This window comes from Neomonachus schauinslandi, chromosome 5, assembly GCF_002201575.2.
Source record: "Neomonachus schauinslandi chromosome 5, ASM220157v2, whole genome shotgun sequence".
In the NCBI taxonomy this organism is placed as follows: domain Eukaryota; kingdom Metazoa; phylum Chordata; class Mammalia; order Carnivora; family Phocidae; genus Neomonachus; species Neomonachus schauinslandi.
The window spans coordinates 17,064,594-17,077,966 of record NC_058407.1 but is presented as its reverse complement, the minus strand read 5'-3'; the positions used below and the strand labels follow the sequence as shown (position 1 = coordinate 17,077,966).

At 46.0% G+C, this 13,373-nt stretch overlaps 1 protein-coding gene across 3 annotated transcripts in view; it reads right to left on the bottom strand.

Moving 5' to 3' along the window:
* The window catches only part of APPL2 (adaptor protein, phosphotyrosine interacting with PH domain and leucine zipper 2), a 52,867-nt gene that overhangs the window by 33,698 nt on the left and 5,796 nt on the right, over positions 1–13,373 (bottom strand). For all 3 annotated transcript variants that reach the window (XM_044915345.1, XM_021687371.1, XM_021687372.1), the window contains exon 2: positions 12,162–12,260. In XM_044915345.1, coding sequence (XP_044771280.1) covers positions 12,162–12,260 — 99 coding nt within the window. The remainder of the gene's footprint in view (positions 1–12,161; positions 12,261–13,373) is intronic.

Sequence of the window (13,373 nt, the reverse complement as noted above, 5' to 3'; positions counted from 1 at the left end):
CGGACCCCTGCAGACAGACTAGGAGTTAGCCATGGGAACCAGCTTTCCAGAAGGAGGGACCAGCATGTGGAAATGCAGCACAGACTGTGTGAAGAGTGACCAGTGTAGCCGGAGCAAGGGGTGCAGGTGTGCAGGTGAGACGAGGCTGGCCGAGCGGACAGAGTGAGGGCATGCAAGCCTCCACGGCCCACATTTAGACTAAGGGCAACGGGAATTTCTGCAGCACTGTGACATGATCAGATCCAGCAAACCCAAGAGGGCTAGGTCGGTCCTGCTGGATGGGAACACAGAAGCATAGCTGCACTGTCCTGGGAGGCCCGTTTCATGCCACTTTTACTGGCCCATATTGTTCATCTTCCTCTTCTCTGGTTTATCCCTCTTATCTCTGGCTGTGGGGCAGTTTTCCACCACAAGCCTCCGACAATTGATGTCCTCTGCCTAGAACACGTGTCTTCATTTCTAAAGCTCAGTGAAAACTTCTCTTCAGATTCAGGACTCACTCCCAACAGAGGGGCAGGGCCACAGGGTCTGACTGGGGAGGAGGGGAGGGCACCGGCCGGCCCTGGCCTTCGCTTACTTTCTAATTCTCCTGGGTTTGCTGTCCCTTTAGGGGCAAGGCCTGAACTCTGCAGGGGCTTGTTTTCTTTATCGTGGTCTTCCTTTGCAAGACCCATCAGAATCCTAATCCTACTTTTTTCAGCCCTCTTTGCTGACAAGTAGCCAACCTGTTCCCTGACTTCCTTCATCGGCCCCAAGGAACAGGCATTAACTGACCCTGAAACAAGCACATATAATAAAAGTTCCTGGCTTTGGAATCCTACCAAGGTGCCACTCCTTTCAAAACAAACCCGAGCTGGTGGCCACGGAGCCAAGAGGAAGGCAGGTGAACAAATGCACAAGCACTAGGCCCCCCACGCACTGAGGGAGGGCGTGCAGCAGCTCCCAGCACACAGCAGCCTCTCGACAAATGTGTGATGAATGAATGCACAAACAAGGTTAGAAGACTCCTCTAAATTCCCGGTTTAAGACAATACTTGGAATCCGAGGTCAGGGGAAAATACTTCCTAACCCTACAAGGTGACATCACTATGAGGGGGGTGGTACGATAAAATACCAAGAATGCACAGCATGAAACAATCAGCCAAGAAATCAGCCTGCCGATCATCTCCAGCAGAGCTGTTTGGAAGGTCAAAGTGCATGGGAAAGGGTCTTGACCCACTCACTGGGCTGACAGCCTGTTGGATCAGAAAATCCCTCGCTCCTCTTCTCTGAGTTAGTAACGGAGGGTTTAGGGTGGATTTGCTTAAGCTACTTTAAGCATCTGCCTGGGGGCAGCACCATGTGGACTGGGATTTGCAGACCTACAGAATCGTCCTAACAACAGCAGCTAGCACGGAGAGGATTTAATCCATGGCAGATGCCACACCAAGTGTATTCCATGTGTTACCTCATTTAATTCTGACAACCCTATAAGGTAGGTTCTGATTATTAACTCATTTTTTACAGATGAAGAAACAGGCAGCACAGAAAGGTTGAGACACTTGCCCAAGGTCACACAGCTACTTAGCAGCAGGGTTGGGATGTGAGCCCACATCTGTCCCATTCTAAGATCCACACACTTAAACACTACTCTCCAAGATCCCAAGTCCTGCTAAGAGCTGAGGCGGCCTACGCTTTAGCCTGAAGTTGACAAACTTTTCCTCTAAGGGCCAGATAGACATTACTTGTGGAGATGGTCTCTGTCACAACTACACACTCTGCTGTTGGAACATGAAAGCAGCCATAAACAAGACAGAAAGGAATGAGTGTGGCTTCCTTCATTTAAACATTATTTACAAAAACAGGAAGCCAGCCCAAGGGTGTAAATTGTTGATCCTGCTTTAGATATTAAATGTCTCTAGAGACCCACCCCCAGGAGGCTCTCTATTGAGCTACAATATTTCAAATTCAAGGAACATTTTCCATTTTTTTAAAAAAAGATTTTATTTGAGAGAGAGAGCACAAGCAGGGGGAGCTGCAGGCAGAGGGAGAAGCAGGCTCCTGCTGAGCAAGGAGCCTGATGTGGGTCTCGATCCCAGGACCCTGGGATCAGGACCTGAGCCGAAGGCAGACGCTTAACCAACTGAGCCACCCAGATGCCCTCATTTTCTACTCTTTTAAGTCATTCTTTATTTTAGCTAAATCTAAAATATTACTGCCCCATATCTGTATCCTTTAGAGACTGGTCAACAGATATGATAACTACCCTCCCTGCCTTCAAACTAAGCAAGAAGCACGGGCTACTTGGATTCTTCTCTACCACTTAGTGGCAAACGCTCCAAAGGGAATAATGGAAAACCTGCCAGAGTGCCGCCGGCGTCAGACTGCACCCAGGCTGGGGGGGGGGGGGGGGGGGGGGGAGTGCTCCTGGGCCCCCTGCACAAAGCCAGGAAGGGGGCACAACATTCAACCGCTGCTTTCCACAACTACTGTGTACAACTGGACTCTGCCAGGTCTCGCCCCGAAATACCCTGTGAAAACGCTGTGTATTTTCAGATGTGTGTGATTCCAGGCTGCAAGATTCTGCTCGGCCAGTATGATCTCACTGGGAACAAATGACAGGTCCAAAACGGCCTGTCACCTGCCCTGAAAAATGAACTTCTGTGCAGAGCACATGCCATGAAAAATCTTTTGAACTAGACCAACTTTAAACTTACTCACACTTAATCTATTGTACACAGAGGTTTTACGAAATGCTTTGCCCACATCAGCCAATTAATCCACACCCTGTGAGGTCAGCCCACACAATTATCTCTGCAACAAGGCCTGCAAAACTGGAACTTGGGTGCAGAGTAAATATTAGCAACAGCAATTACACAGACAGCTGCTAACATTCAGCGAGTCTTTTCTAAGTACCGGACAGTGCTGTTAAGTGCTTTTCATATTTTATCACATTTAATCCTTACAGTGCACCTATCAGGTAGGGACTATTACCAAATGAGGAGACAAAGGCTCAGAAAGGATAACAACTTTCTTTCTTTCTTTTTTTTTTTTTAAGATTTTATTTATTTGACAGAGAGAGACACAGCGAGAGACGGAACACAAGCAGGGGGAGTGGGAGAGGGAGAAGCAGGCTTCCCGCAGAGCAGGGAGCCCGATGTGGGGCTCGATCCCAGGACCCTGGGATCATGACCTGAGCCGAAGGCAGACGCTTAACGACTGAGCCACCCAGGCACCCCGGATAACAACTTTCTAAAATCACAACTAATATCTGGCAAGGCAAAGACCCAATGCAGATCTGCTGGACTTGAAATCTAAATGCCACGTTTTTAACACTATGCTATTTCCAATCTAAAGTGCAAACCTGTTATCTGGCTGGTACTCAGTGGGCATGTCTCGCTGGGCCCATGGATAGGAACATAAATCCCACACTTTCTTCTAGCTGTGGTTCAAGCAACAGAAGTGGCCTAAAATTTAGACTCTAAATCGAGTTCCACGAGTCAGATTTCTGCGACATTCTGGAACCATTCTTTGGCTATTCACTATGCTATTTAATGCCTGCTAAGAATCCTTAAAAAAGATAACCCAGTGACGTGTTTACTGACAGCATCTCCTACATGACATCGAACCTCCATGGCTCCTGTCAAGGCAGAAATACCCGTGGTCAGCAAACCTGAAAGAAAAACCATGCTTTTAGCAAAGAACTGTTTATCTTGGGGTGGCACAGAGCATTCCGGCAACTGTCACTGTCACCCCAAACCACCCAGAGGCCCCTGCTGGTGGCACATCCATGGTGGATGGCAATGGTGAGGCTGGGAGCAGGGGCAGAGGAAATCCCCTGGGGTCAAAGTCACCATGCAGGCCCTCGCTTCCATCCCAGCCATGTTGCCTCAAGCTCAGGCGTGGAAAGTCTCGGTCACCACGTGCTTCCCCCCAAGCCGGGGTCCAGGAGCCCTCGAGCTGGGCCGCGCACAGGAGTAGTGAGGAGCGCGAGGAACCAAGGCAGGACGCTGTGCTGGGGGGCAGGCCGTGAGTGGGGGACGCTGGGGGACGGGGACGTTACCCTGGAGGCAACAGGGAAGCCCCGAGCCACGTGGGCAGGACAGTGACAAGATCCGACTTGAGCAGAGGAAAACTCAAGAGTGGCCGTGGTGGCGAGGAGCACCGAAGGGGGCACGGCAGGAGGCTCGGGAGCCCACCCGAAGAGTTCGAGTGAGGGATGAGAACAGTCTCCAGAATGTGGAGGACGTGGTGGAGACCCGGGAGGTTGTTCTGAGGCAAAAATGACAGCGTGCAGCGTGTGAAGGAGGCGGCGAAATCCCAGAAAGCCGGCCTCCAGTCGGCCGCGGGCTGTGCCGGCGCTCAGCTGCGCATGTCCGCAGCTCAGGCCTTCCCTTGACGCCCGCGGCACCGACGGCTCCAGCACTCCCAGGGGCCAGGCCTGGTGCGGGCACTGGAGCCGGAGAGTCGGCTCTCTGGGGTCTCACGGTCCAGAGGGGCAGGAAGACCGCACTCGCTGCACCGGAAGTGCTCGCCCCAACGAGTGCTCGGGGCATCCGGCACACGGGCACGCTTCGGCTGAGGAGGGAGAGCCGGAAGGAAGGGAAGGTGCCAGAGACACCTCGGAGGTGACGTTTTCAAGCCGGGAAGGCCATTTGTCAGGGCAAGGGGTTGATGGGGGCTGTTGGCAGCAGGAATGGCAGAGGAGAGTCTCAAGGCATGTGGAGGGCCTGGCACATTCTGGAACAGCCAAACACGAGGCTAGAGGAGTAGGCTGATACTCAGTTCGTGAAGAGCTTTGCGCACCTTGCTGAGGAGTTCAAACTCAACTGCACTGGGAGCCAGGGAAGCGTGTGAAGACAGGGAGGGAGGGAGGTTTGGATATAGAGGAGGGACTGAAAGGGGAAGACACCTCCGGAAGGCAGGAAGATGGATCAGAGAGTGCTGGATCTGGTAAGAGCGGAGCACTCACTCCCCACAGCACCAATAGGCCAATGTCTTGAATAAAGACCCAGAGACAAGGACTAGAAACAGACTCTGAAATGGCCAGGCTTGCTGAAGGGATCTTAGCTCTGGAAGCAAATAGAGACGAAGCAGAGGAGGATTCCAGTGCGATTCTGGAGAACTTAAGGGGCAGGCAGCAACAGGATGCCAAGAAAGGAGAAAGACCTAGAAGGACGGGCAGAGAACTAGGAGGGGACCGGAAGGGACCTTGTCACAGGAACCAAAGCAAGACCACTTCAAGGGGGGGGGGGGTGTCATTAAAGGATCAGGTGTTTGCCCAGGGCCCAAGGGTGTAGAGGCTCCGATTTAGGCACTAGGCCGCCCCTGAAGCAAGGGGAGGAGAGAGGCCAGACTGAGGAGCGGGCATCAACCATCCAGTGAGGAAATGAAGAGAGCAAGTATAGACTGCTCTGTCAACAAAGTCAGGATCAGAGGACCAAGCTTCTATTTAACCCAAATAACAGCCCCAGTATAACGTGCTATCTTAACTACTGTTATTTTAAGACTTAGAAGATGATTAACACCCAGAGCCCTTCGTGCCAGGAACTGATCGTAGCCCTTCAAGGGTAAACTCTATTACCCTTCACAATAATCAATGAGGTGGCCATGATTACAGTCTCTGTTACCTGATAAGGAAATTCAGGCAAACAAGTGACCCTCCCAATATCACAGAGCAAGTGGCCAAGCCAGCACTGGAACTCAGATCTGATGAGTTCAAGGCCATACCCTTAACCCTTGTACCTAAGTGAATGAGCCTCGTCCAGAATCATCTTTCATATTAATCTGAATGCCGTAAAGCCAACCTGAGGAAAAGCTGTAGGTCCTGCACGCAAAACAAGTGCAGGAATCCCAGTCTCCGAAGCGGTTTCTAGAAACCACTCAGGCTCTCTGCTCCTTCACTGAAGCTACATACATATTTCTCCTCAGTCCCTGTCATAGCAACCTCAATTTGACTGTTTTTCAGGGCTATTAAAATGCACTGACTAAAACAATCATGCATAAAAACTCATTCAACAAGTCACTTTAGTCACAAAAAGGAATTGGCTTCCACCTCTCACATACAGTGGGCCCCTGTTTCCACGGGGGACACATTCCCAGAGCCCTAGTGGATGCCCGAAATTGTGGCTACTGCTGAACTCTATATATACTGTTTTTTCCTCCACATACATGCCTATGATAAAGTTGAATTCATAAATTAGGCACAGTGAGATTCACAATAATAACAAAATGGAAAAATTATAACAATACAGATGACCCTTGAATGACATGAATTTGAACTGTGCAGGTCAACTTACTCAAAAACTTTTTTCAATAAATACATACAGTGCTGTAAATGTATTTTCTCCTCCTTGTGATTTTCTTAATAACACCTCTTCTCTAGCTTACTTTATTCTAAGAGTACAGTATGTGGTATATACAACATACAAAATACGTGTTAATCAACTCTGTTTTTGGAATGCTTCTGGTCAACAGGAGGCCATTACTAGCTAACCTTTGGGGGATTTTCAGCTGTATGGGGGTCAGTGCCCCAACCCCTGCATTGTTCAAGGGCCAACTGTATAGTGTAACAAAAGCTAATGTGAATGTGGTCTCTCTCTCAAATATCTCATTGTGCTATACTCACCCTCCTTCTTGTGATGATATGAGATGAGAAGATGCCTATGTGGTGAGGTGGAGTGAGGTGAATGATGTAGCACTAGGTACTATTGACCTTCTGACGATATGTCGGAAGGAGGAGTGCCTGCTTCCAGACTGCAGTTGACTGTGGGTAACAGGAACAGCAGAAAGTGAACCCGTAGCTAAAGGGGGAACTGCTGTGCTACACAGCTGTTTGGCCGTCCTATAGTGGGGGTTGTTCTATAGTGACAAGAAAAACCTTGGAAAGCTCCCACGTCCTTAGCCTCTGCTGCCACTTCTGGAGGCCAGTATGTCAAAAGAGTAGAGCGTAGTGGTTCAGGGTGAGAGTGCAGGTCTTGGAGTCAAAGACCTGACTGCAAATTCTAGTTCTGTCACTGTGATATTAGGCAAAATACATAACCTGAGTCTTAGTTTACTGATCTGCGAACACATGCTATAGTAATACCTCTCCTTTCTTATGAGATTCTACAAAGGAGATGCCGAGCCTAGCTTGTGGTATGTTTCTGCACCCAATAAATGGAAACCATTATTTCTATTATTAAAATACGCAGTTCTGACCCTGCCTTCCAAATCCTACCCCGGCCCTATTATAAGCTCATACTCCTGGAAGCCCACTCCTCTCATTTTGTTTCCCAACAGGTGCATTAGCTTGCTGAGCTTGAGATCTCTATACAGGGGCCCCTTGAACAATGCAGGGGTTAGAGGGGCCGGCCCCGCCTTGCGCAACCAAAAATCTGCATATAACTTCTAGCTGCCCCAAAACTTAATAGCCTACTAGTGACCAGAAGCCTTACTGATAACATCAACAGTCAACACAAATTTTGTATGTTATATGTATTATATACTATATTCTTACAATAAAGTAAGCCAGAGAACATAAAATGTTATTAAGAAAATCTTAAGAGAGGGGCCCCTGGGTGGCTCAGTTGGCTAGGCATCCAACTCTTGGTTTTGGTTCAGGTCATGATCTCCGGGCCCTGCGATCGAGCCCAAAGTCAAGCCCCTTTGGGCTCCATGCTCAGCGGGGAGTCTGCTTGGCATCCTCTCCCTCTGCCCCGCCCCCAACTTGTGCGCATGCGTGCACTCACGCTCTAAATCTTTACCAAAAAAAGAGAAAATCTTAAGAGAAAATACATTTACAGTACTGTATTTATCAAAAAAATCCACGTATAAATGGACCTGTGCCGTTCAAATTCATGTTGTTCAAGTGTCAACTGTATATCATCATTTCTAAAGAAGAATTTTTTTCTTTATAATACCAAATTTCTGTGTATCTTCTCTTCAAAATATTTTACTCCTATCACCTCCTACTGCTACCTATTACCCCAATTTGAAAAGATACTATTCCCACCTCCAATTTGGGCTTTTAGTTTTTAGGATCTGTCGTTCTGTATTCAAGAAGGCTGAAGAACAATTGTAGAGATTGAACAATGTTTCCTGCTTACACTGAACAATGTAAGTCTGCTTCGCTGAAGGAAAATGAAAGAGCCTTAACCATGGTTCTCACTTCAAAACACATCCATCCGAAATTTACTTAAAGAAAAAAAAATTCTATCCAGACTGAAGGCACTAACTACAGAGGTCCATTATCTGTTGGAGGAGACAGATTCCAAGAATTGCCAGGTTTCGTAATACTGCTGGGGACATTTCATGGGTCCCTGTTTTCTCAAAACAATATTCACAAGGAGATTACCTAAGTAAACTTCATTGTAAGACCCTAATAAATCTATTCTTAAAAGATTTAAAAAAATTTTTTTTAAAGATTTTATTTATTTGACAGAGAGACACAGCAAGTGAAAGAACACAAGCAGGGGGAGGGGCAGAGGGAGAAGCAGGCTTCCTGCTGAGCAGGGAGCTCAGTGAGGGGCTCGATCCCAGGACCCTGGAATCCTGACCTGAGGCAAAGGCAGACGCTTAACGACTGAGCCACCCAGGCGCCCCAAGATTTAAAAATTTTTAACCTCTCCAAGAAAGAAACAAAATTATGGCAGATTTTTTTTTTAAAGATTTTATTTATTTATTTGACAGAGAGAGGCAGTGAGAGAGGGAACACAAGCAGGGGGAGTGTGAGAGGGAGAAGCAGGCTTCCCGCGGAGCAGGGAGCCCGATGCGGGGCTCGATCCCAGGACCCTGAGATCATGACCTGAGCCGAAGGCAGACGCTTAATGACTGAGCCACCCAGGCGCCTCTATGGCAGATATTTTGATTATTTATGTAATTCTGTGTGTCAAATGTATGAAACGCAAAATTTGAGATTTAACTGAATATGGACACAGATGCGTCTATTCAGACACTAAGGAGATTTTAAACTTATCTAGCCAATCATCTTCAAGACAGCAGATCTTTTTATGTAACCCATCTCTGCTCTTCGTGCATGAGAAACGTGTACTACTTCCTTCGTTCAAATGACCTCTAACAAGGTACTCAGTTCCCACGGCCTGCAAAGGCACATCTGACAGTCAAAAGACCAGATGTGACCTCAGGGACTGCTGTAAAATACTGAAAACAGCTCATGGACTATAGTTTCATTCTAGCATGTAAGTCAAATAAAATTTAAAATTTCCCCCAAATCAGCTACAATCAGCAAAACTGCTCACAGAACTTTCCTCTAGTTTTCCTCACTCTTCCTCTTTCTAAAACTGAGGTCCAGTGGCTGTCGCCCTATCAGAATACAGAAATTTACCATGTGGTCTGATTCAAAGTGAATCATTTATCATTTATCAGCAGCATAAACCTGGTTTTTAAAATACAATAATGCAAAAACATCTTGCTAAGTGCCTGTGTTTTTAAAAATGAGATTATAAAACCCTATTAATTTAATTCAACAGGTCTAGGTGTAAAATATTTAAGTAATGATGTTAAATAAACCAAGAAAACATAACTTAGGGGGAGAAAGTTGAGTGAAAACACTGATAAGTATTACTACACACACATATACACACACCGATACATACATGTATATAAACAAATTCATCAAAGACGAATCAAAGAAGTTTCGTTTTTTGTTTTTTTTTAAAGATTTTATTTATTTATTTGAGAGAGAGAGAATGAGAGACAGAGAGCATAAGAGGGAGGAGGGTCAGAGGGAGAAGCAGACTCCCTGCCGAGCAGGGAGCCCGATGCAGGACTCGATCCTGGAACTCCAGGATCATGACCTGAGCTGAAGGCAGTCGCTTAACCAACTGAGCCACCCAGGCGCCCCGAAGTTTCGTTTTTTTTAATTACAAAGAAACAAAAGAAGACACTTAAGCCTTCACATAAACCTGAAAACCAGCTGACCCTGACCCAGCCGATCTGGATGCCGCTGGCCACTGCTTGGATCTGTCGCTGAGTCTGGCAGCACTAACCAGCCCTTCCCATGAGCCTCTGCTGCAGGAAATGCCGAGGAAGGAGGAAGGGTTTCTGGCCAGTAGAGAACCCATGTGATAATCATGTGGTGTGAATTAAAAGCCGGTTTACAGACTCTTGGAATGCACGACCCACTTAATTTTGGCAAAATGTAGTTTTCTGGCTCAAAAGAAAAAACGCGTAAGAAAGCCTCTGGACATCTCCAAGTAAATGATTCTGACAGACATGGAGAGGCAGAACAGAGACTCTTGGGAGTGACAGAGACATCGTCCCTTAAGTCGTGGGCTCCTAAACCTTAAACGGGAGACAAGTCATTTAACGACAATATTCAAATTACTGAACAGCAAGTAAGTTCAGGTCCAAGTCCAGGGAAAAAAATTTCTATTTTCTTAAATTTTGAACATGTAGGGGATATAAAAACATACAATATAAATAGGGTTTTAAAAAATCAACATAATATGTCTCCAGTTTCTGAATGTCTTACCAAAACAACAAGTACATTCACAATGAGCACATGATTTGTTTCGGTTTTAAAATCAGTCCCAATTAAGTTACACTTGTATAATACAGTAGAGTTTGCAAATCTGTATCTCCAGCCTGAACTCGAGATCGGAACTTTCAACAAGCTCTTTCTCCACTTTGATGTCCCATGGACACCTCAAAATCAGCCTTTCAAGAAAGAATTATGATTGGTATCCCTGCCATTCCACACACACACACCCTCCACACACACACACCCACACACACACACCCTCCACACCCCCACACACACACCCACACACACCCACACACACACACACACACACCCACACCCACACACACCCCCTGTTGTTCAAGTCAAAGACCTGGACATCATTCTGCACTCATCCTTCACACATCTGACCCCTTCACATCCAGTGAGTCACCATTCTGTCTCTTGAACACCTCTGAATTTCATCCACTTCTTTCCATTTCTACTGCCACTTCCCTAGTTCAGGCTGCCCCAGGTTTCGTAGCTGGGAGTTTGGGCTTCAGGTCCGGGCTGACTTGCTCTGCCATGTAGTAACGGGATGGACTTGGACAAGTCACTTGTCACTGGAATCCTTAAGTCTCCTAACCTATAAAATGAGGCTACTGCCAACAATGCCCACCTCACAGAGTTGCTGTAAAAGTCCTGAAATCATGCCCAGAAGCTACGAAATACTCAATTAATCTCGACTGTCACAATCCTCCTCTCTTTGGGTGCTGAGCACAATTCCTCTGGGTTAGGCGACCTCCTCTCCTAGTGGTGCTAACACTCTTAGATAAATGTTTTCTCTGTCTCCCCACCCAAACATAAACTCTCTAATGGCAAGGACTGAGTCTTCTTCCCCTATACGATATGAATAAATGACTAATAAAACAATAATAATAAATGATCATATATGAATATCAAGAGCTATATAAGAAATGACTACATACAATTATTAGTATATATTATATACTGAATGTGGTATCTCTTTAGAGATCATCGATGAGAAAAAGAAACATTGACATATACAGATTTAAGTCAGCAAGGAATCAATAATGAAAAGCATCAGCAAGCCATTAATATTTTGACGTGCAACATAATGAATTTTAAGTAATTTGTAAGTCTTCCCTTAGAACGTAACATACACAGGCACTTCTCAATCTTAAAAAAAATTCACTTTTGCTACTCAGCAATTTATTTTCCATTGTTCTGCAAGTCAGAGATATTTGTTCCTCAAAACAAAGAAGCCACCCGACAGTTTCAGAAGTGTGACTCAAGCCTTCTCAGAAGAAGCACGTGGAAAACCCTCCCTACCCTCCTGCCTGGACATCTAAGACTCCCATTTATGAGAAAGACAAAGAGCATATCTCAGGATACTGACCCCGCTCATTCACAAATAGGAAGAGGAGATTCAGATGTTCCCCTCTGGGGCTGAGTTTTTTAAAAAATTAAAACGAGTGACGTGGTCCTCCTCTACTGGTTTTACTAGTTACAGGAAAATTACCCACTTTCTTAAGCAGAGAAAACAGACTGTCCTCAGTGTTTTAAGGTGAACGGACTTGAGGAAGACAATTCTGATTCTACTTCCAAATTTTCAATGGTATTGTTCTGACTCAAATTTCTCAGCCCCTTGAGAAAAGTCCAAGATGAGGGCAGGGGGCTCCTACTCTCCTCCTCTTGGGGGGAAGGCACAGCAGGATACCTGGGCTCCGTAGACGCGCTGCATCGCCTGGAGCAGCTGGTTGGTATAATCCGTGAGGGTACCAGCATCTTCCTCAAATACACTCAGTAAAGAGCGAGTCTACGAGAAAAGAAGAAAAGAAGTTGACTTTATTTCTGAGTGGAAACGTTACAAAGGAGGTAGAAAACACATACACACACACACACTCCCCTCTCTGAAATGGGGAAGGAAGGTGCCAATTCTCCGGCTTTATTCTTTTACCGATAATACTAGGAAGAGTTGATTTCTGGAGCTTTAATTTAGAACTACTTTCCTAATCCTTCAGACTACAACGCAGGGGCAAACTGAATACAATTTGGGGCCAGAGAAGGAAAGCCAATTTTTTAAAGAGTAAGACTTGAGGGCTATTATCTGTTTCGACTTAGCCCCTATCTAAGCACCAGGAGAGTTCAAAAAAAAAAGTTAAAAAGGCAGCCTCTCCTTTCCAGCCCCTAAACTGCACATAACACCAGGCCTGTGTGTTTACCTGCGGTGTGGACGCCCAGCAGCGCATCACCCCAGCAGCTAACCATCTGTCTGGTTTTCTGCAAACTTGGACATCTTGCAGGGGTGCATCATTCTTTCCTCCTAAGCTACTACAGTCAATTTCCATGTCTTTCGTCACCTTTTATTCAACTAATTTTAAACGCGTAGCCAGGAAATTTCGTATACTCTGGGTCCACCAGCAGTAGATCTGGGCACAAAACTGAAATCTCAACTTAACAAGAATGCTAGCTCCGTTCCTTCAGGAAGGCTAACCACTCAGTGCCCCAGAGCAGCTGAGCAATGTCATTTGATGGAAGGCATTTCCTATTGTTCTTGTGCACAGAGCCTGACACGTTGAACACTGAAGAAATATTTACATAGGAGATGGTGTCTAAATAAGTATTGAGGTGTCACATAAGTGACCATATCTACTCAAGGGACTTTAAGTGTCCAGCAAAGTGGGAATTTAAAATATTATGTCAGTGATAATGGGGTCTCTAAAAATAATCCATTAGGCACAGGATGGACAGAAAATTACAGAAATGCTTTTAATAAGATATCAAAGCACTTTACAAAGAACAATCTATTAAGACTCATTATCTCCCTGCATTCGAATTTCAATTCCTTCTTTCTTTTTCTAACCTCAGGTAAGAGAGCAGTGACTTACTTCAAAGCACCCTCAATCACCTGGGTGTTTGGATCATTCAG